Here is a 24,667-nt window from a genome sequence, read left to right as displayed (position 1 = left end):
TGTACGCAAGATCATTGAAACATCCAGGGGAGGAAGAAGGATCAGTTGAGAAAGTGGAGATAATAAATGAACCGTATTGAAGGAGCAACGGAGGAGGATCAGACCACAGTGTTTCACATCTATAAAACCCAGGAGAGCACGTGGAAAAGGGAGAAACATGAGAACATAAGCACCCGAACTATCTGCCAACAGTCTTCAAACATACTCATAAAGATGGGGACTGCTCCATTTACAGGGGCCTGTTCTGGGCACTAAGTGTGGAGGGAAAAAGCAATGGATTTCCATTGCACTCCCACTCTGGCCTCCTACACCATTCCAACAATGCAAGGACAAGGAACAGTATCTCAATTCTTGGTTGGAGATTTTATAACTACCTGACGTCAACATCAGATCATCTGACCAAAAGCTGCCTTTCCCTCAGGCAGCAAGTACTGGTTATTCCCTAGCCATTTAGAATAGATAGAAACATAGAAAATAGGAGCACGAAGAGGCCATTTGGCCCTTCGAGCCTGCTCCACCATTCATCACAAGCATGGCTGACCGTACAATTCAATAGTCTAATCCTACTTTCTCCCCACAACCTTTGATTCCATTTGCACTAAGTGCTGTACCCAGCCACCTCTTGAATACATTCAATGTTTTGGCATCAATGACTTCCTGTGGTAATGAATTCCAGAGGCTCACCGCTCTTTGGGTGAAGAAATGTCTCCTCATCTTTGTCCTAAATGGTCTACCACGAATCCTCAGACTGTGACCTCTGATTCTGGACACCCCACCATCGGGAACATCCTTCTTGCATCTATTCTATCTGGTCCTTTTAGAATTTTATAAGTCTGTGAGATTCCCCTTCATTCATCTGAACTCCAGTGAAAACAATCCTAACCTTGTCAATCTTTCCTCATACATCAGTCCCACCGTCCTGAATAGAATCTCCATATTACCGAAGGAGACCATTCGGTCCATTGAGCCTGCACCAACAAGTCCACAGGCTCTATTCCCGTAACTTCACATACTTACCCTGCTAATCCCCTGACACCAAGGGGCAATTTAGCAAGGCCAGTCAACCTAACCTGCACATCTTTGGACCGTGAGAGAAAACTGGTGCACTCGGAGGAGACCCATGCAGACACAGGGAGAATGGGCAAACTCCACACAGAAAGTCACTGAGGCTGGAATTGAACCCAGGTCCCTGATGCTGTGAGGCAGCAATGCTAACCATTGAGCCACCGTGTCGCCCCAAAAGGAATCTCATCCAACAAAAGGACTTGAAGACACAATAAAATAAAACAACTCAATTTTAAGCACTGTGCACAGCGAGAGGCTGATTCACAATCGATTGTTTGTCACTAACTAAATCAGGATTGTGACTTTGCCACCAGTGATAAGGTGGCTAATTAAAAAGGACATCTCTTAATGTCTCCAATCTCCTAATCAGAACAGGGTTTGATGCAGGGTGTGCGTAGCCTGCGGCAGAGGTTTGCTCACAGTGTACTCATGTTTATATAATGTATTTCCTCAGCAGTGCTAAAAATTGGATAAAATACCTTCCACATTTTGCTTGTATTTGAAGCTCAGTCAGTTAACAAATTATGCGTATAGCACATAGTTAACGTATCATGGGCAGGGATGCAATATGAGGAAGTGAACTTATCCAACTGTATTAATCACATACACAAATGGTGCGGGACTCAACAGAATCACTGCCCAAATCTACAACCACGGCAGAATTCAGAACCACTGGAATCTCACTGCTCCTTTCTGGACCTGTTGATCCATGGTGGCAGGATAAGATCTAACTGAAAGATGTAAATGCAAAGCGACAGCGTTTTATTACCAAACGACTGGCCTTTGAGTATATCTTCAGTAACAACAACCCACCTTCATATTGCGCCCTTAATGCAGTAAAACAATCAATGTGCTTCAAAGGAGTGTCAAAGAAGAGGAGATATTGGAACAGATGACCACCACCATGGTGGAAGAGGGGGATTAAAAGGATGTGAGGTAAAAGTGAACAGGGACAGAATGTGAGGGGTTTAAGGAGGGAATTTCAGGCACTTTCCTTATGACTTCTTGCTCCTTTGGTTCTCATGAGATCACAGATTGATAATTCCAACCCTAACCCAAACCCGAACCCTAATACAGCAGGCGCCATTTGGCATCTCATGTTCATGCTGACCCTAATCCTAAACCAAAACCCTAACTTTTCCCCTAACCTGAAAGCCCAGCCCCAACCCAAAGACCTAACCCAATGACACACAGCCAATGAAAAGGAAAGAAAAAGACACACAGTGAAGAACATGAGAAAGGATGGTAATGAAGAGTAATAATATATTGTAAAAAAGGAAAAGACCAGGAGACAAGAAGACAACAAGCCATAGAATCCATGGCAGAATTCAGAACCACTGGAGTCTCACTGCTCCTTTCTGGACCTGTTGATTCATGGAGGCAGAATTAGTTCTAACGAAAGATGTAAATGCAAAGTGACAGCGTTTTATTACCAAGCAACTGGCCTTTGAGTATATCTTCAGTGACAACAACCTGTCCAACCCCAAAAACGTAACCCAAAATCCTAACCTTGAACTTAGTCCCAATGTGCAGTCACCTCTACCAGCCTGACAGTTTTCCTCCTTCCTCCCATTTGTCCTCATTTCCCAGAAGACCCAGCCGAAAGAAACACCACTCAATGATAGGCCGATTTATATTCAACATTTCCTTTAAACTTTCAGTAGGATTTTAATGTTTTTAGTACAGATTGACCTCCACAGAATCCAATAGTGTAGAAGTAGGCCATTTGGCCCATCATGTCTGCACAGACCACAATCCCACCCAGGCCCTGTCCATACAATCCCATGCGTTTACCCTAGTCAGTCCCCCTTACACTAAGGGGCAATTTAGCATGGCCAATCCACCTAACCCACACATCTTTGGACTGTGGGAGGAAACCGTAAGAAGTCTCACAACACCAGGTTAAAGTCTAACAGGTTATTTGGCAGCACAAGCTTTCGGAGTCTCAGGCTCATTCATCAGATGAGGGAGGACTTGTGTTCTCAAACAGGTCATATACAAACACAAACTCAACTTACAAGATAATGGCTGGAATACGAATCTTTACAGGTAATCGAGTCTTAAAGGTACAAACAATGTGAGTGGAGAGAGGGTTAAGCACAGGTTAAAGAGATGTGTATCGTCTCCAGACAGGACAGTTAGTGAGATCTTGCAAGCCCAGGCAAGTCGTGGGGGGTTACAGATAGTGCGACGTGAACCCAAGATCCCAGTAAGGTCTGTGTGGAAACCCACACAGACATGGGGAGTACATGCAGACTCTACACAGACAGTGACCCGAGGCCAGAATCAAATCTGGGTTCCTGGCGCTGTGAGGCAGCCATGCTAACCACCCAAAATAAAACATGTTAGGCTGGCGAGAAGGGTTTTGCAAAACACTGTAAATACATAATTTACATCCAAACACAACAATGTGCTGAAAAAAAATAAATCAATGCCAACCAGGGGCAACACTTCTGGCCTCTCTCTCTTCCCTTCCCCAGTGGTGCCAGCAAGTCCCTGCTCAAAATCCTGAAAGAAATATAGTTAGACACAACTCAATTCACTTCCTCGCAGACCTGAAGCTACAACACAAAATATGATTAAAATCTGCATGAATTAACATTAATTCAATAGCTTCACCTCGCGACGGCACAAGAATCAAATAACTGCAAACAGCAGGGTGTGACCCGCATTTGGAGAGGATTAAACACTGCGCTGGAGGAGCTCCGGATGTTTGGAAAAATCACCAATTTGCGTAGGTAGAAATTTTAAAAATAAACTTGAAGCGGGGGGGAGGAGTGTTTAAAGGCGGGGAGAGGGAAAGACTGGGAACGAGGACAAAGGGATGGAAAAGTGAGGTGAAAGGTGAGGGGAAGAAGGAGACAGAAAAGGGGGAAAGAGGGTGAGGGGGCAAAGAAGGGGTAAGGAAGCAGAGGGGAGTTGAGGCGGTAGCAACAGAAAGAGAGAGTATTTGAGGCCTTTTCACTTAATTAACGCCACAAAACGACAGCAGCATTATGGAAACAGGATTGACTAATTACTGGCGATGCCATCCCTACTGCTATAAAATTGCCAGTATTAGCACGTAGCTTACAGCAATAGTCAAGGGAGCGTGATCAACAGTAGAAACTCTGGTGCTTTTCTTTCCGTCACTAATCCAAGGACACTGCTGTGCGTCTCTACCACTGAGCTACAATGATCTACAGACAGCTCCGCAATTGACAGACCTTTCCGATCAGAACGATCAATTAACACACACCAGGCAAAAGGGCCTCCACTGCCCGGAGCCAGTGGGGGAACCAGCCACTGATAACAACATTATGAGCTCCTGGATTCAAGTTTGAATCTCATTAAAACAAAAGCCCTCGTGAGTTTGTTGACAACTGACAGGAGTAAAGAATTCATGTCTTGTATTGCACTGCAACCACACTTAGACAAGCCAAACAGGGGATGTTAATTATGAGGCCGAGAGAGGGGGGTGGGGGTGGGGGTGGGGGTGGCGACGAGAAAATGAGCCTCTAGTTCCAAGCCGTCTCATCTCCAAGTAAAGCATTGCTTCCAATACAGATGGGGAAACGAAGGATATATTACACCACGAAAACACAGGACAACAACTTGAATATTAATTTGGAACAGTTGTTTCAAGGTGCATTTCACCCATAATACACGGAGATAAACAGAATCTTTATTAAACTGTCCATGATGATTGATGCACTTGGTTCAATTAAAACATTCCTTGACATGTAGCAAGTCGCAAATTGAAATGGTTCCATACTTACTGACAGCAAGACCCTGAAGAGGTAGGAAAGGCATTGAAAATGCACAAAACTAATTACAGGCAAAGCTTACTTGAATACTGACAATTGGAAACTCAAGTTTCCTTATGAGAGCTGGTATCTGCTAGCAATTACATCCCAAGGTCTCTTCATATTGTCTACTACAACTAGAAAGAATATTCAAGAAAATGTCAAATAAAAGCTATTATGCCACTCCACCAAACTGACAGTTCCCCTGTTGACACTGGCAGAAGGACAACCGGGCAGCATTTGATGAGATGACGGAAGGTCAAACATCGGGTATCCTTGTCACTGAGCCTCATCGATACAATTACTTCCTTCATCACATCAGCATTAGGTGGAAAAACTGAAGAGTTATCAAAGAGAAAGACTTGATACTTATGGAGGCAAATTAAGTCACCCTATTATAGAAAGGATATTACTAAACTGGAAAGAGTGCAGAAAAGATTTACTAGGATGCTACTGGGACTTGATGGTTTGAGTTATAAAGAGAAGCTGGATATACTGGGGCTTTTTTCTCTGTAGAATAGAAGGCTGAGGGGCAATCTTATAGAGGTCTATAAAATAACAAGGGGCATAGATCAGCTAGATGGTCAATATCTTTTCTGGAACAAGCTCCCAGAGGTAGTAGTAGAGGCAGGTACAATTTTGTCTTTTAAAAAGCACTTAGACAGTTACATGGGAAAGATGGGTACAGAGGGATATGGGCCAAATGCAGGCAATTGGGACTAGCTTTAAAAAAAGGGCAGCATGGACAAGTGGGCTGAAGGGCCTGTTTCCATGCTGTAAACTTTTATGACTCTATAATTACAGATAAAGGAGGCCTTTTGACCCATTGTGTCTGAGGCAGCTTTCCATAAGAGCTACTTAGTTAGCACCACTCCCCTGCCAATTTATAATGCAGTCCAAAAAGAATGTGGTTTTAATTACTACCTGCAGAGTTGCTAGTAATAATTCCACACTATTGGTGATGATTGCACACTGAATTTGTAATATGGGGCGGCATGGTGGTTAACACTACTGCCTCACAGCGCCAGGGACTCGGGTTCAATTCCCGTCGCAGGTCACTATCTGTTTGCACATTCTCCCCACCTCTGCATGGGTTTCCTCTGGGTGCTCCGGTTTCCTCCCACAGTCCAAAGGTGTGCAGGTTAGATTCTAGTATCAGGAGATTAGCAGGGTGAATACGTGGGGTGACGGGAATAGGACCTGGGTAGGACTGAGCAGATTTGATGGGTCAAATGGCCTCCTTCTGCACTGTAGGGATTCTATGATAAAACACGAGATTTGGTATACTCTGCACTCCCAATTGTCCAGTGCAATACACTTTCTCTTCCCACATTTTCTCCATACTCGTTCACGGGATGTGCGTGTCGTTGGCTAGGCTATCAGATGATGTCCATCCCTAATTGCCCCTTGAGAAGGTGGTGTGAGTTGCCTGATTGAACTGCTGCAGTCCATGTGGTGTAGGTACGTCCCACAGTGCTGTTAGGGAGGGGGTTCCAGAATTTTGAGCCAGCCAGCCTGCGTCCTATCAAACTCGGGACTGACAATTCTGCTGGATACAACTTGTAGGCTTATATTTTTGAGAGCAAGTCTGCCCAAATGTACGATTTACACCAGAAATGGACAATGATTTGCAACGATCTGGAAACTCGATATAACCACCATCCGCCAGCAAAATCGAGCTCTCCAGCAAAGGATCAGAAAAGAAGGGTTTGTAATTATTTCACAACCACCACAAAGTCAATGAACCAGGTTTGTGTAGTCAGTGCTGTAATCCAGGAAATGCAGCAACCAATTTGCTCACAGCAAGCTCCCACAAACAGCAATAGTGACTGGATAATCTGTTACTTCTTTGTGACAGGGATTGAGGGGTAAATATTGGCCAGTAGACTGAGGCAGGGAGGTAAGTCCCCTGCTCTCCTTCCAAACACTGCCCGTAGGATCTTTTACATCTGAAATGAGCCATCCTGGTTTATCACCTCATCTTAAGGATGGCATGGCCAGCAGTGCAGCACTCTGGCACGGTGGCACAGTGGTTAGCACTACTGCCTCACAGCGCCAGGGACCCGGGTTCAATTCCCAGTCTGGGTCACTGTCTGTGCAGAGTCTGCACATTCTCCCCATGTCCGCATGGGTTTCCTCCATGTTGCTCCAGTTTCCTCTTGAAAGACGTGCTGGTTAGGTGCATCGACCCAAGCAGGAGCTGGAATCTGGCAACTCGGGGAATTTCACAGTAACTTCATCGCAGTGCGAATGTGAGCCTTACTTGTGACTAATGAATAGTATATAATTAAATAAAAAAACTCCCTCCACATCTCGTTGGGGGTGTCAGTGTGGGTTCTTTGGGGGGGCAGGGGCAAATACAGCAGGCAACAAATCTCATCTTTAAAGGTATGAATTTGATGTGCGGAGGAGGTGTCAAAGAGAGTGTGGGGTCAACTTCCTGGGTCCTCTGGGAGACACACTTGCTCCCCATGAGCCCACACCCCACCTCAAGCTGCAGATACCACGGCACCTGCACTGCTCCTCCTGGCAGAAATCGAGATGATCCCAACTCTGGGAACAGGTCCAATTCCTCACACATTAGTTCTCAAATTTAATTACACAGGAACACTGATTGTTCAGCCTGCTGAATTTAATGCTCAGACAGGTGCAGCCACCAGTAAATCGTCAGCTCCAACACAAGCCGATGACAAACACAGATTAACGGGCTGCAACATTTATGCAATACATTATGTATTTTCACATCAGACCACAAAGTAAATACGTTTTAATGCCCAATAAAAGTCACAGCACTTAATTTGTCTACTAACTTGCACTCCCTCCAGCGGGTTCCTCGCGACTGGGTGGCTTATCAGGTGGATCCCCACCAGCATCAGATTGTTCAAGGAAAATAACTAGTTATGTCACGCAATTTGTACCAAGACACTCAATACTGTGTGTGGCTCACCACACAAGCTTTGTGTTAAGCAAAATAAGATAACTCTAGAGTACAGATAGGGGAGGCGATGGCCTTGTCATATTATTATTAGACTATGAACCCAGAAACTTAGCTAATGTTACAGTTCAATAAAGGACACAAATAAACTACCTTTATTTCTTTGACTCAACTCCACACACAATTCTCCACCAATGTCTAGTACCACCAGTAGCCCCTTTATATATCAATGACTTCTATTGAATAATTGACATCAAATTAGGACTTAATTGGAAGGTTTGTTAACACATTCCTAACAGGGGACAAGTCAGGAAAGTGGGAGTTGAAAATGCAGCCATGATTTTATCGAGTTGAGGGGGCCTTATGGCTTACTCCAATCAAGGACGTTCTTAACCTGGATGCTCTTACTTGGTTGTATCAACTTCCACTTCCTCTTGGTCAGGAGACCGCTTAGAAGGGGGGACCAGCACTGTCGCTGAGGCTCTGACCCTCCGTAAACTTCAGCTCATCCAGCCTTCAGCTGCCCTGACCTCCAGTGGCAGCAAATCTCACTCATCTTTCTTTAGAGTCAGTGCTGGCCAGAATTCGTCCATTATAAATCTTCACATTCAAACCTCCTTTTGTGGCCTCACTCCCTCATTGTAGCTGCTTGTTCCACTAGAGCGAAAAAAAATCCCTCCCCTCCACCTCTGCACTCCCACCCCACCCATTATTGTGATTACTTTAATGTAGAAAATAAATACCAGGGTGGGTGAAGGTGACAGAAAGAAAACAAACTGCTGACCCAATGGAAGTGAAATTGGGAGGCTTCGACAAAAGCCTCTCCAAAAGAAACTGTTTACAGAGGTGGATTTTGAAGAAGTGGCTGAGGGAAAAGAAATTTTAACTTGATTTGATTTATTATTGTCACATGTATTAGTTTTCAGTGAAAAGTATTGTTTCTTGCACACCAAACGGACAAAGCGTACCATTCATAGAGAAGGAAAGGAGAGAGTGCAGAATGTAGTATGACAATCATAACTAGGGTGTAGAGAAAGATCAACTTAATGTGAAGTAGGTCCATTCAAAAGTCTGACAGCAGCAGGGAAGAAGCTGTTCTTGAGTTGGTTGGTACGTGACCTCAGATTTTTGTATTTTTTTCCCCACGGAAGAAGGTGGAAGAGAGAATGTCCGGGGTGTGTGGGGTCTTTATTTATGCTGGCTGCTTTTCTGAGGCTTAGGGATTTCAAAAAAAAAGGGCGGTGTGGACAAGTTGGGCCAAAGGGCCTGTTTCCATGCTGTAAACCTCTATGACTCTAAGCAGCAGGAAGTGTAAACAGAGTCAATGGATGGCAGGCTGGTTTGCGTGACGGATTGGGCTACATTCACGATCCTTTGTAGTTTCTTTCGCTCTTGGGTACAGCAGGAGCCATATCAAGCTGTGATACAACCAAGAAGAATGCTCTCAATGGTGCATTTATAAAAGTAAAAATTTCCCACAGCAAGGGCTGACATGGCCCCGGTTTGTCAATGCTGGGATGTGCAGAGGGGTCTTGGATTTACACTCACAGGTCTGCCCCCGCACCCCACCTCATTTATTCCATTCTTTTCCATCATCCAACTTTCTTTCTCCTTTCCCCTGCTTCCTCCTCATCCCAAACAGCAAATTCCAACCTGCAGAAAGACCCAGCCATTTGCTTTCTTTGAATTTCAATCTCGAACACACACACACCTTGGCTGAAGCTGCAGCCCATTCTCTTCGCTTGGCCCCCACAGACCTACACCCTTCACTGGTGGGCGGATCTGTGTATAGACGGCTGCAATAATTCACTCACTTTGCTGTACACGCATCTCCAACCACATTTCTCCCCACACAGTTCCTGCTGACGGCTTAAAAAAAAAACACTATCGTCTCAGTTACACACACAGCCTGGCCACCAACGTAGACACACACCTGTTACAATTCAGCATCGCGTTGGGGATTTTCTTTAAGCAGATTGCTTGCAGGTACACAGCATAGAGAGAGAGGGCAAACCTCTAACAGGACCTGAACCCTCACCAACCCCGGCAGCAGTCAGCAGACTGAGAGAAACTGCTTTTCACGGAAAACATGGTCAAATTCAAGTGATCTTTTGGGGCGAATGGGATCAAATATATGGAGAGAAAGCAGGATTAGGCCACTGAGTTGGACAATCAGCCATGATCACAATGAATGGCTTGAAGGGCCGAATGGCCCCCTTTTGCTCCTATCTTCTATGTTTCTTCCACTGAGGCAGGAGAAGAACTAAAGAGGCAATCGCTTGGCAAGAGTCATGTACCCTAGCTCTTATTTCAGAAGTAGCTGTTTCAAACCATTAATGAATGGGATGCGAGTGGCACTGGCCAGTGCAGTATTTACTGCTAATCGTGCATTGCCCTCGAGAGGGCGGTGGTGAGCTGTCTTCTTGGACAGGGATTATCCAGGCCCTTTCAAGATGAAATCAGAAGCTGGATGGCTGGCAACATGGTGGCGGGCAGGGCTTGGGTTTGGCTACCATCAACAAGGTGCAAGTCAGGAGTGTGATGGAATACTCTCCACTTGCCTGGATGAGCAGCACCAACAACACTGAAGCAGCTCGACAGCATCCAGGATAAAGCAGCCTGCTTTATTGGCGCCTCTTCTACAAACATTCAACCCTTCCACCACCGACAAACAGGGGCATCTACAAAATGCACTGCAGGAACTCACCAAGGTTCCTTAATCAACACTTTCCAAACCCACGACGGTTACCATCAAGAATAAGAGCAGCAAAAGCTGGGAATATCACCACCTGGAAATTCCCCTCCAGTCCCACACCAAGCTAATTTGGAAATAAATCGCCGTTCCTTCACTATAGCTGAGTCAAAAGGACGGCTGATTTTATTCTCTGAGAGACATTATCAACCAATTGGGTTTTGACAATAATCCAGTACTTTTATGGTCATCAATGCTGATGTTAATGTTATATTTTTGTTCATTGCGATATTATCCGTTAAGTGTCAGCTGTGCCTCAGTTCACAGCACTGAGGTCTCAGAATCACAAAGTTCTGGGTTCGAATCTCACCGTGTACTCTGACACAGCGCTGAGGGAGTGCAGAACTGTCAGTGGTGCCATCTTTCAGATCACGCATTAAAACTGGGGCCTGCTGTAAAGCATCCTGTGACACTGTTTTGAAGCAGAACAGGAGGAGTCTCCCTGGTGTTCTGGTCAATATTTATCCCTCAATCAACATCACCCAAACAGATGATACCACAATGCAGATTGTGGGAGCTTACTGTGCACAAATTGGCAACAGTGTTTCCTACATTACAGCAGCGACTACACTTCCCAGACGCTCTTATTGGCTGCAAAGCTCTTTGACACATGAGGTGGCCATGAATAGTGCTTTACAACTTAAGGTCCTTTTCTCTTATCCATGCATTTTACTGGATTATTGCAACTCAGTGTCTACTGCCTGGGCATCACTAAGCAGTCTTGTAAAAGTTATCAAGAAGTTTTTATTAACATTCCTGAATTATGGGCAACATGGTGGCAGAATGGTTAACACTGCTGCCTCACAGCGCCAGGGACGCAGGTTCGATTTCCAGCTTGGGTGATTGTGTAGAGTTTGCATGTTCTCCCCGTGTCTGCGTTAGTTTCCTTTGGGTGCTCCAGTTTCCTCCCACAGTCCAAAGATGTGTGGGTTAAGTTGATTGGCTATGCTAAATTAACCCTAGTGTCACAGGGATTAGCAGGGTAAATATGTGGGCAATAAGGCCTGGGTGAGATTGTGGTTGGCACAGATTCAATGGGCCAAATGGCCTCTTTCTATACTGTAGGAATTCAATGATTCTATGTATATATATATACAATAAAGGGTACAGATACGGAGAGAATTCCATGGCATATCCTTACATGTTGCTACCTTGCTCTACATTGCTGACCTAAGTTCGAGGTCAGGTTCCTTCTTATCTCACTGGTGGGTGCTGCTGTACTCAAGTTAACTCCTAATGTATTGGACTTTTCTACTACATCTCCCCACAGGTCTTTATCCCCTAGATATTGACTGAAAATAGTGATTTACACTAAAATAGGCAAGATGCTCCGGATGCTGGAATCTGGAGCAAGAACAGAGGAAGTGGAAAAACTCAGTGAGTCTGTCAGCATCTATCAGGAGAGAAACTGAGTTAGTGTTTGGAGCCTTCATCAGAATTGAATGAAGGCACAGTGTGGTAGAGCTTTGAATGATTGCAGTAAAGAGTGACAACTTTCAGAACAAAAGAGAGACTGAGGGGAGGGGATTTGGCAATGAGGCAATACATGTAGGGAAAATTTCTTAAAAATGGGGGTGGGGGTGATTTAAAATGGTTTAAGATGGAGGAGAACAGTCAAAATCAACATCTAAAGTGAACTCAACGCTGAGTCCCAAGGACTGCAACCGGAAGATGAGATGCAGCTTGCACTGGGATTAATGGTCATTTACACTTTGATTCATGTCTTGTGTTGTGTACTTCGGTCTTGCAACTCTTACCATAACTCTAAACTACTTTGTGATAAACATCACAACATTAACAGTAGACATCAGAATTATACTGCCCTACCTCCCCCCATCAAGATCTTTGGAATCAGAGCGTGTGGCTGTCTGAAGGTCTTGTACGCACACTGCACCACCCCCCCACTTACTCACATCTCATCTGCCGTTTGGTTAGGAGTATGGCGGTATTTTCTACACATTGACTACATACATCTTGGACCCAGGATTGACAGAAAAAAGAGACAGAATGGCCTCGTGCACAAAGGACCAGAAGAGAGAGAGCAAATGCTGAGAGAAGGACTATATTTAACCAGATGCAGCGAGAATATGACAGAGACAGAAAGAGAAAGAGGGGAGAATGATTGAAAGCGAGAGGGATTGCGAGAGGGAGGGACTGTGTGTACTGACAGCCAAGAGAATGGGTGAGATCTGATGGCCCCATTCGCCTGAGATTCAAATTCCATTATGGCCACTAAATCTCACAAGAGGGTCAAAATGGATTTTGCACCAGTGAGACCTTGATTTGGGAGCCCCCACCCCCTGCCCACACACACACACACACACACACACAAGGTCTCACTCTACCAGTGACATAGCCCCGAAAGGACACAAACCTGATTTCCATTCATTTGAATAAATTTATATGTACTTATGTGGCTTTACACAATAATGTCCACCCACGACGGATCACCTAGCAGCGTGACACCATGATGGTGCAGATCGCTACTGGTTTATCAAAAGTGAAAACCAGTCGTGATGAGCAAGGAACACTGCCAGGGACAGTGCCAAGTGGATACTGCCAGGGGGCTAACTCCCCCCCATAGGGGCAGGGCCTTACCTTTACGTATGGCAGGGCTCAGGGGGAGTCCTGATAATAGCGCAGGGAGGGTGGGGGGGAGGGAAGAGTGGCCCCGATACTTCAGTGATGGGGCAGCCCCTTGACCGCAGGGGAGTCACCCAAACCTTGTGGGGGGTTGTTCTCCATGTCCTTGGGAGGGTTTGGGGGAACCTATTTTAAATACAGACATGGGCGTTCTTTAAAAATGGCGGCCCGGGCTCCATGGATACAGCCTTGACAACTCTATCAGGCCCCATCCCACCAGGTTGAAGGCGCAAAACCAGGCCCCCACTAAGTGCCAGAAAATCTGGCCCAAGAACCCAGCTGTATTTGTGCGAAGAAACACACCAATTTTCAGTCAGCAGCTGACAGCCGGGCACATTTTGGGAGAATTCCACCCAAGATGTGTAACCTCAGCAATTCAACTTTCCGTGAGTTAAATCCTGAGACTAATGCTACACTTAAGTCATCTAAGGCACCAACATGTTCTCTGAGAACTGTTGCTTTATAACAAGTCCTTTTAGACCTCATTAAAAGAGACAAAGAGAATTAAAAAAATATGAACAGCCGATATAATGATAGGGCATTAAGCAAGAGAAAGAAAGACAGAATTAAAATGAACCAGTTGAAAATTCACAACACCAGAAATGAAGAATAAAGGGAGATAATGAACGAACGTGGCCACACAGAGAGTGGAGTCTGGATATCTCACATGTCGAAAAGGGTAGGATTTTATTTCACAGGAAGTTGAGTAACAAGTGGAGCTCTCTCCAACCGCTGCAACCAGTATGAATCAGCAACACAATCTCGCCAATTCCCCCAGCAGCAGATTCAACATAGAGCAATTAACTCATCACAGCTTTTCAAATCTTGCTTTTGACAAGGACACGTTCAGGCTCGAGGTTAATGTTTGAGTTTTACGAGATCAGGTGACACTGACACCTGTGGGGGAGCCCTCACCTCAAACAAAAATAGAAGCCTCCGCAATCAGGTTTCTCGACAGGTTGGACTTCTTGAGGTAGCGGCACAGGTAAAGGCCATGCGTCCCAGGGTTTCGCTGCTCGTGAATAACAAGAGAGGAATGGGCTCTCATTCCCCTTTCAAAATACTGCTTAAATACAGGTGCCGTAGGACTACATCAGCTCAGCCGGCTTGGTGGCTGGAGTGTGGTGCAGATAGTGCCAGTGTCACAGGTTCGATTCCCACACCTGCTGCTGTCTGTGATGAAGGCCTGCCCTTTTACCTTACCCCACGCTCACGGTGGCAGAGTGGTTAGCACAGCTGCCTCACAGTACCAGGGACCCGGGTTCGATTCCCAGCTTGGGTCACTGTCTGTGCGGAGTCTGCACATTCTCCCCGTGTCTGTGTGGGTTTCCTCCGGGTGCTCCGGTTTCCTCCCACAGTCCGAAAGACGTGCTGATTAGATGCATTGGCCGTGCTAAATTCTCCCTCAGTGTACCCAAACAGGTGCCAGAGTGTGGCAACTCGGAGATTTTCACAGTAGCTTCATTGCACTGTTAACATAAGCCTACTTAGAACAACAAACAGTACAGCACAGGAACAGGCCCTTCAGCCCTCCAAGCCTGTGCTGATCACGATTCCTGCCTAAACCAAAACTGTACGCATTTACAGAGTCCGTATGCTTCCATTTCCATCCTACTCATGTATTCATCTAGATGCCCATTAAATGCCGCTATCGTACCTGCTCCCACTAGGACAGCGTGATCCAGACATTCACCATCCTCTGTGTAAAAAACTTGTGAAAAGGGCTACTTGTGACAATAATCATAGAATCATATATACCCTACAGTGCAGAAGGAGGCCAATCAGCCCATCAAGCCTGCACCAACAACAATCCCACCAGGGCTCTATCCCTGGAACCCCATGTATTTACCCTATTCTTCCTGATACTAAGGGTCAGTTCAGCTTGGCTAATGAACCTAACCCATGCATCTTTGGACTGTGGGAGAAAACCAGAGCACCTGGAGGAGTCCCAGCAGACACAGGGAGAACGTGCAAGCTCCACACAGACGGTCACCTAAAGCTGGAATCGATCCTGGGTCCCTGGCGCAGGGAGGTAGCTGTGCTAACTACTGTGCTGCCGTGCCACCCAATAATAAACAAAATTTGCGGACTAATGCCCATCGAGACATATATGACCAATTGTTTCTCTCCAATACAAAGACATGCCTGTGGTCTTTGGCAGATCATGGCTAATTCTCCCTCTCAAATCCTCCCCATTCCCATGTCTTTACTTACTGAGGCCAGTAGCAGGTGAGTGTAATCTCACACATGAGCTGCCATCAGGACTCATTTGCATTCTGCCAGATCAACCTAGAAACACGGTGTAACAATGCCCATGAGGTTGGCCTCTTAGAGTATGAGCTCCCTGATTGAGGTAATGATTGCCTTCCCAATCAGGGGGTCTCAGATGTGCATACAATGAGGACTGTCAGGGCTACTGACACTCTGCATTCTGATTTTGTCCCTGAAGTACCCTTAGGAGTGGAGATAAGTTTGTAAATACAGAGAACCTGGTGAAGGGACACAGACCTCTGAGGAGTTATTTTGCATGGGAATATTGGGCATGAAGCAGTGGTAGGCCATTCAGCCCTTCAAGCGTGCTCTGCCATTCAATGAGATCACGGCTGCCCTGGTTGTGGTGTTAATTCCCATTTCCCATCTAATCCCAATAATCCTCGACTCACTTGTTTACCAAAAGTCTATCTCACTCAGTGCTAAATTATTTCAATGACTCAGCCTCCATTGCTGTTTAGCGGAAGAGAATTCCACATACTGACATCCATCTGAGAAAAACATTCTCCTCATCTTTTTAAAAGCGGAACTTCTCATTCTTCAACTCTCTATCTAAATTCTAGTCTTCCCCAGAAGAGGAAATACCCTCCCTGGATCCACCCTATCAAATCCTCTCAGGATCTTACATGTTTGAATAAGGTCACTTCTCACTCTACTATGACGTGGAGATGCCGGTTTTGGGCTAGGATGGGCAAGCTGAGAGGTCACATGACACCAGGTTATAGTCCAACAGGTTTATTTGAAATCACAAGCTTTCGGAGCACTGCTCCTTCATCAGGTGAAGTTTTCTGTTTTTGATTTGTTCTGTCTACATTTTTAAAACTCTGAGGTAAAAAATAAAAGCAAATTACTGTAGATGCTGGAACCTGAAACCAAAAGGGAAAATGCTGGAAAAATCTCAGCAGGTCTGGCAGCGTCCGTGAGGAGAGAAAAGAGCTGACGTTTCCAAGTCCAGCTGACCCTCGAGCTTCTCTAATCAGGACCCTTTGGCAAAGGATGATCTGGACTCAAAACGTCAGCTCTTTTCTCTCCTTACCTGCTGAGATTTTCCAGCATTTTCTCTTTTGGTCTGTGGCAAAAAATATCTTGGTAAAAGAAGCAAAAGCGACACAAGGAGAAACTTTTTCACATAGTGAGTGGTTAAGGTTTGGAATGCACTGCCTGAGAGTGTGATGGAGGCAGGATTCGGTCAAAGCATTCAACTGCTATCTGAAAAGGAAGACTATGCAGGGTTACGGGGAGAATTGAATTGCTCATTTGAAGAGCTGTTGCAGACACGATGGGCCAAATGGCCTCCTTACCTGCAGTACAGTCATGATATTGAGCTGCAGAATAGGGCAGGCATTGAATCCAAAGCTGGTCCATCAACAAGAACAGAACCTTCGATGATGGTAATATTTTGTTTAAACTGCACCAGTCGTACGAGAGTATCTTTAGTTATTTCACACAATCAATGGTTATTTGGGAATGGAGGTTCCGTTAGATAAGCTTAATGATACTTCAGTCTGCTATAGAGCCTGGACAAGGCAAGATGGTTTTATTTTGCTCAAATCCAGTCACAGACAGACATCCCTCAGAATTGAGCATCTATTTTTATATTCCATTCTACCACACTCAAAATCGTCACGAGACCTGCCAAAGGTTCACTGGTTTAAGCAGCAGCTTCTTCATGGAGGAGATGTGGACCTCTGCAAGCCAAGGTTTTTCAGGCAGTGAGATCGGTGACTGTCGAGATGTTGAGTATGGAGCTGAGCCACTCATTGCCCCGTGCCCTCGAGCTACACGTAACCAATTGTCTCAGTCTCTCTACTGTCCTTTGTGAATCACTGCTAATTACTTATACTCCCGAGGCACACCTCGACCACCATAGCAACGCAGCCTCAGTTACCCGAAAGTTTAAAATTAAACTTTCATTAAACTGCATCACAAAAAAATCAAAAGCCTTTTGTTCCATGTACCTCTCAGTGCCCTTTGTTTTATCTTGCGGCTGCACAGAACACCACAAGACCCAGCCTGAGAAAAGTCATAGAAGTCATAGAAACCCTACAGTGCAGGAGGAGGCCATTTGACCCATCGAGTCACACTGGCAACAATTCCACCAGGCCCTATCCCTGTCACCCCACATATTTACACTACTAATCCCTCTAACCTACAGATCCCTGGACACTAAGGGGCCATTTAGCATGGCCAAATAACCTAACCAGCAAACCTTTAGAGTGTGGAAGAAAACCGGAGCACCCGGAGGAAACCCACGCAAACATGGTGAGAATGTGCAACCTCCACACAGACAGTGACCCAAGCTGGGAATTGAACCCCGGTCCCTGGAGCTGTGAGGCAGCAGTGCTAACCACGTGCTGAACCGGTTGGATAACTTTCCCCTATCAACTTCAAAGGTTTTTAATTGGCTAATATTTGTTGCGATGTCATGAAGTTGTGAAAGGCTCTTTATAATTGTATTAAGAATGTTCATTATTGGCATATAGCGCTTTCAAGTGGGAAAAGTGCTCTTTAAATGCAAGCCTTTCTTAAGTGATGGTGATGGATCTCACAGCGATGATAGGTGTCATTTAACTACTCTGCACTGATTGCATTTTGCTGGAGCAATCGATCCCGCTGTTATCAGGAGATGTCGCTATGGTTTTGATCAGGAGTTGTTTGCTGTAGTTCACAGAGACTCTTCTTAAACAAACACCGTGGGGCGACACGGTGGCACAGTGGTTAGCACTGCTGCCTCACAGCGCCAGGGACCCCGGTTCAATTCCTGGCTTGGATCACCGTCAGTGTGGAGTTTGCACATTCTCCCCGTGTCTGCGTGGATTTCCTCCGGGTGTTCCGGTTTCCTCCCACAGTCCAAAGATGTGCGGGTTAGGTGGATTGGCCGTGCTAAATTGCCCCTTAGTGTCAGAGGAATTACTTAGGGTAAATGCATGGGGTTATGGGCATAGGGCCTTGGTGGGATTGTGGTTGGTGCAGACTTGATGGGCCAAACGGCCTCTTTCTGGGCTATTTGGATTCTATGAGGCTCGATTTAGTTAGACTGCTTGCTACGAGTCTTGCCAGAGGTTCTGCTCTGTCTCCAATGCATTGGCTTTTTATTTTGACCTATCATTGTCACATGTATTGGGATACAGTGAAAAGTATTGTTCCTTGTGCTCTATACAGACAAAGCATACTGTTCCTAGAATACCTAAGGGAGAAGAAAAGGACAGGGTGCAGAATATAGTGTTACAGTCGTAGCTGGGGTACTGAGAGAGATCAAATTAATATAATGTAAGCAAATTAATATAAAGATGATATAGTGTCATCACACACACCCACGCACACATGCACACACGCACATACACACACCTATGCATGCACGCACACACACACACCCCTACACACGCACGCATGAATACGCACACACAAACAAACATTACCTGGCATGTAGCATTGCAATATCTTGCCATCTTGCATTGAGAGCAGCGTAGCAGAGATTCCTTCCTGTGAGGAGAACAATATATTACTTAACAAATAAAAAAGGGCAGTTTTGCAGTTGAATACAGTTTAATATCAGCAACCTGAGTGACCTAAAAGAGTCTTTCGGAGAAAGATCTCCCTCGGATATTTGGACTTCAAAATAGCGACTGATAACAGGAATTTGAAAAACATGCTGTAAAATGGGACAAGCAAATTCATATTCTATACACACGGCGAGTTAAAATTCCAGTGACCCAGATAGTTGACCACTCACAAATACAATTCGCTTTCAACTATTTTCTCAATAACATAAACCAGTCAGCACTGGTGAATGGTGACACTAAGTGCCACGTGTCAGTGTGGGTGAAACGTAAAAATAAATGTAACTTTTGAAAACTACAACCCTTTTCCATTTAAAATTGAATCCTGCTTGGAAAATTCTGGAAATTTCTGAAAATTCTGGCTGTTTTTCAGAAAATTCTGGAAAACGGCCCCACTACGAAACTTCATGAACCTGGCAGGATGTTGACCTTACTAATCTGCACATTGATGCGCTAATTCTAATGGCATAGTTTCGAAAACATAGGTAGGCAGGAGCAGGACCAGGTGATTCAGCCTGAAGGTAGAAGCAGGAGCAGGTGATTCAGTCTGAATGTAGAAGCAGGAGCAGGTGATTCAGCCTGAAGGTAGAATCAGGAACAGGTGATTCAGTCTGAAGGTAGAATCAGGAACAGGTGATTCAGTCTGAAGGTAGAAGCAGGAGCAGGTGATACATCCTGAAGGTAGTAGCAGGAGCAGGTGATTCAGTTTGAAGGTAGAAGCAGGAGCAGGTGATTCAGCCTGAAGGTAGAAGCAGGAACAGGTGATTCAGTTTGAAGGTAGAAGCAGGAGCAGGTGATTCAGCCTGAACGTAGAAGCAGGAGCAGGTGATTCAGTCTGAAGGTAGTAGCAGGAGCAGGTGATTCAGTCTGAAGGTAGTAGCAGGAGCAGGTGATTCAGTCTGAAGGTAGTAGCAGGAGCAGGTGATTCAGTCTGAAGGTAGTAGCAGGAGCAGGTGATTCAGTCTGAAGGTAGTAGCAGGAGCAGGTGATTCAGTCTGAAGGTAGAAGCAGGAGCAGGTGATTCAGTCTGAAGGTAGAAGCAGGAGCAGGTGATTCAGTCTGAAGGTAGAAGCAGGAGCAGGTGATTCAGCCTGAAGGTAGAAGCAGGAACAGGTGATTCAGCCTGAAGGTAGTAGCAGGAGCAGGTGATTCAGCCTGAAGGTAGGAACAGGAGCAGGTGATTCAGTCTGAAGGTAGTAGCAGGAGCAGGTGATTCAGTCTGAAGGTAGGAGTAGAAGCAGGTGATTCAGTCTGAAAGGTAGAAGTAGGAGCAGGTGATTCAGTCTGAAAGGTAGAAGTAGGAGCAGGTGATTCAGCCTGAAGGTAGAAGCAGGAGCAGGTGATTCAGCCTGAAGGTAGGAACAGGAGCAGGTGATTCAGCATGAAGGTAGGAACAGGAGTAGGTGATTCAGCCTGACCCACCATTCAAACAGAGAAAAGCCACCCGCAAAGCCATCAAGGACTTGCTTCTCCGACTGAACAGATTATGGTCAATCAAAGCCTAAGGCCAAAATCTTATCACTGTTCACACCGGCAAAACTTTCCCATCCTGTGCCAGTGAATGGAGATTTGGTTGGCCCAATGATTTGGGTGGCATAGTGGTTAGCATTGCTACCTCGCAGTTTGTTTTGATAAAAGCTTCCAAGTTGGGTCTGGGTTAACTCCATAGAATACCTTGGAGTTCCTGATCTATTTCCTAACAATGGTTCCTAACAGATCAGCTATAGGAGGAGGCTCTTTCGCTTCTCTTGCCCATGCCAGTAGTTCAGCTCATCCCACTCTCATATTCTAGTAGTTATTTTCTCTTCAGCTAATTGTCCAATTCCCTTTGGAAAGTTATGACTGAATCTACCTCCAGATCCTAACCACACAAAGCGTAAAAGCAGCTTTTCCTCATTTCGCATTGGTTCCCGTGACAAGAAATCGACCTGAAATTACTGCCCTCTGGATCACAACCCTTCCACAAATGTCAACAGTTTCTCTCTGTCAACTCCATCTTAACAGTGCAATTTTTTGAACAGTTCCCGCAAATCTCTGCTCAACCTTCAACTTGTCAGTGCAGCTGCGGTTCAGTTGATAATGCGCTCACTTCTGAGTCAGAAGGTTCTAGGTTCAAGTCCCACTCCAGGACATGAGCACAAAAATCAAGGCTGATGCTCCAGCGCAGTACTGAGGGAGTGCTGCTCTGCCATCATGTAGAAGATTCATTAAACTGAGACCTCTCAGGTGGATGTCAATCTCAGGTGGATGTCAAATGTCTCATGGTGCTATTTAGAAGAAGGGTAGGAGAGGTATCCCCAGTGTCCTGGCCAGTTTTGACTCTGCAATCAACATCAGAAAAATAGATTCTGCTTCATTATCGATTTGTGTTTGTGGTCGATTACTGTGTGCAAATTGGCTGCTATGTTCCCTATACTGCAACAGTGATCGCACCTCAATGTATTTGATTGGCTGTAAAGCTCTTTGAGATAGCCTGCAGTCATGAAATACGCTTTGTAAATGTCGATCTTTCTTTCTCTTCTCCAAGAACAACAGCTCTAACATCTCCACTGTATCTTCAGAACTGAAATTCCTCGTACCTGGAACCATTCTTGTGAATCTTTTCCGCACTCTCTCTAAAAGCTTCCAGATGACCATAAAACCATCATGGATTATCATAAAAACTCACCTGGTTCACTAATGTCCTTTAGGGAAGGAAATCTGCTGTCCTTTCCTGGTCTGATCTACATGTGATTCCAGAGCCACAGCAATGTGGCTATCTCTCAACGGCCCTTGGACAATTAGGGATAGGCAATAAATGATGGCAAGCCAGTGATGTCCATGGCACCACATCTACAAACACCCACTCCTTCCATTATCAATGCTGAGTAGCAGCAGTGTGTACTATATACAAAATGCACAGCAGCAATTCACCAAAGATCCTCAGACAGCATCTTCCAAACCCACGACCACTTCCATCTAGAAGGACAAGGGCAGCAGATACATGAAAACACCATCACCTGCAAGTTCCTCTCCAAGTCACTCACCATCCTGACTTGGAAATATATCGCCATTCCTTTGCAGTCACTGGGTCAAAATCCTGGAATTCCCTCCCTATCGGCATTGTGGATCAACCCAAGCACATAGACTGCAGCGATTCATGAAGGCAGCTCACCATCACCTTCTCAAGGGGCAACTAGGGATGGGTAATAAACTCTGTCCAGCCAGTGACGCTCATGTCCCACAAATGAATAAAAAATGTCCCATGAATGAATATTAAAAAAAGCTTTCCTAAAGCACAGTGTACATAACTGAACACAACACTCATGCAACCGAGGTTAAAGCAATGTTTTATAAAGATTCATCTTAACTTTCTTGCTTGATGAAAGTCTACTTATTCCTAATTAATCAATGTCATTTTGAAAGTAGGATATCCAAAGTTGAAAACAATATTTCAAGCATAGCTTCATGACAGATCTAAATCAAACAAATGCCCTTGAGATTAAGGAGTACTCTTCACATTCATTATTTTTTGCTCCTGAGGTACAATGTCTGTATTTGTGCAGCTCCAAAAATAGTCACCAAAAAATGACCTACATTCCAAAAACCTTCGTCAAAACTCACTTTAGTCTTCAAAGACAGACAACGTGACAGATTCTCTCTGTTTTAGTACAAGCCCAGTGACTGCAAACCCGTCTCTGAGTCAAGAGGCGTCAAGCTTAAAGTTAAAGGCTTACATAAACATTGCAATGAAGTTACTGTGAAAATCCCCTAGTGGCCATGCTCCAGCACCTGTTAGGGTACACTGAGGGAGAATTTAGCATGGCCAATGCACCTAACCAGCTCGTCTCACTGGAACAACGGAGATTGAGGAGCAACCTGATAGAAGTCTACAAGATTATGAGGAGCATGGACAGAGTGGAAAGTCAGAAGTTCTTTCCCCAGGGTGGAAGAGTCAATTACTAGTGGGCACAGGTTTAAGGTGTGAGGGGCAAGATTTAAAGGACATGTGCAAGGCGAGTTTTTTTACACAGAGGGTCATGGGTGCCTGGATCTTGCTGCCGGGAGAAGTAGTGGAAGCAGATATGATAGTGACTTTTAAGGGGATCTTGACAAATACATGAATAGAATGGGAATGGAGGGATATGGTCCTCAGAAGGACAGGGAGTTTTAGTTCAGGCAGCATGATTGGTGTAGTCTTGGAGGGCCGAAGGTCCTGCTCCTGTGCTGTAATTTTCTTTGTTCTTTGTCTTTTGGACTGTGGGAGGAAACCGGAGCACCCAGAGGAAACCCACGCAGACACTGGGGGAATGTGCAAACTCCACACAGACAGTGACCCAAGGCTGGAATCAAACTCTAGTCCCTATCATGAGGCAACAGTGCCAACCATAGTGCCATCTGTGCCATTTAAGGCCCACTTCAAGGACTACTGCAGACAGAAGCGAGTGCTGCATTGTCCCAGGTACCACCTTTCATGTGTGATATTAAACCAAAGCCCCACCCACTCATTCAGGTCAAACCGACTTGCAAGAACCTGATGCAGAGAAGCAAGAGGGGAAATTAATTCTCCCTGGCACCCTGGCCAAGCATTAATCTCTCAACTGACACCATTAAATCTTAATTTTTAATTGCAGGATCTTGCTAACCACAATCTCAGGAAAGGGTTGGCTGGCTGGGATGTTTTTCTCTTGCAAATAAAAAGAAATTGAGGCATTAAAAATTATCAAAGGTTTTGGTCGGGTGGATAGCAAGAGAATGTTTCCTCTTGGGGGGAGGGGGAGGGTGGGGGGAAGAGCATAACCAGAGGTTTCAATATAAGATAGAGACCAATTGGGATTATCTTACATTGACCTTAGGACCCTACAGTGTGAGTCTTTACAGCTAATCAAGTCTTAAAGATACAATGTGAGTGGAAGAGGGTTAAGCACAGGTTAACAAGATGTGAATTGTCTCCAGACAGGGCAGTTAGTGAGATTTTGCAAGCCCAGGCAAGTCATGGGGGTTACAGATAGTGTGACATGAACCCAAGATCCCAGTTGAGGCCGTCCTCATGTGTGCGGAACTTGCATTCTAATCAGTATTCTGTAAACTGCCCTGTTTATGATCAGAACTCCCCACTCACCTGACGAAGGGGCAGAGCCCCGAAAGCTAGTGGCGTTTGCTACCAAATAAACCTGGTGGACTTTAGCCTGGCGTTGTGAGACTTCTTGCTGTATTGAACTACAGCACCACTGGGGAGGTGGTGGCTGCCACTGGTACTACGCCCATCAGAGACCTGCAATCATGACCGGATCTCAGACCACAGGTAAGTGGTAGCAGGTCTTGTGATACTACTTTGAGAGAATGTGCTAAATGAAATTATACAGTCTTTATACAGCACAATATCTTATCTGTGGCCTTTCCTGTGACCTTCAGATCTTCATCATTTTGTTTCAGAGGCACCTCTGCTGTCCCCCAGGCTGTATTTCTATGTTTGCTTAATACAAACCTACCAATCACAAACAGGTCCGGTAAACCAAACATAGGTATGGTTTTCTTGAAGATGTACAGGATTGCTCATCAGATAGAGTTACTATAAAGATTCAACAACTATTGTTAACAGAAAAGTACAGCGGCAATTCCTTCACACCACAAACTAAACTGAGAGCTCCTCTGAATAATGTCTGCTAGTCATATA

At 45.2% G+C, this 24,667-nt stretch overlaps 1 protein-coding gene across 5 annotated transcripts in view; it reads right to left on the bottom strand.

Moving 5' to 3' along the window:
- Positions 1–24,667, bottom strand: part of smyd3 (SET and MYND domain containing 3) — a 664,143-nt gene that overhangs the window by 497,326 nt on the left and 142,150 nt on the right. For all 5 annotated transcript variants that reach the window (XM_080200782.1, XM_080200784.1, XM_080200783.1 and 2 more), the window contains exon 2: positions 18,871–18,934. In XM_080200782.1, coding sequence (XP_080056908.1) covers positions 18,871–18,934 — 64 coding nt within the window. The remainder of the gene's footprint in view (positions 1–18,870; positions 18,935–24,667) is intronic.

Source organism: Carcharhinus amblyrhynchos, chromosome 12 (genome assembly GCF_965287045.1).
Source record: "Carcharhinus amblyrhynchos chromosome 12, sCarAmb.v2.hapA, whole genome shotgun sequence".
NCBI lineage: Eukaryota > Metazoa > Chordata > Chondrichthyes > Carcharhiniformes > Carcharhinidae > Carcharhinus > Carcharhinus amblyrhynchos.
Note: the sequence above shows the minus strand (reverse complement) of the source record. Positions and strands in the feature narration are given on the sequence as shown.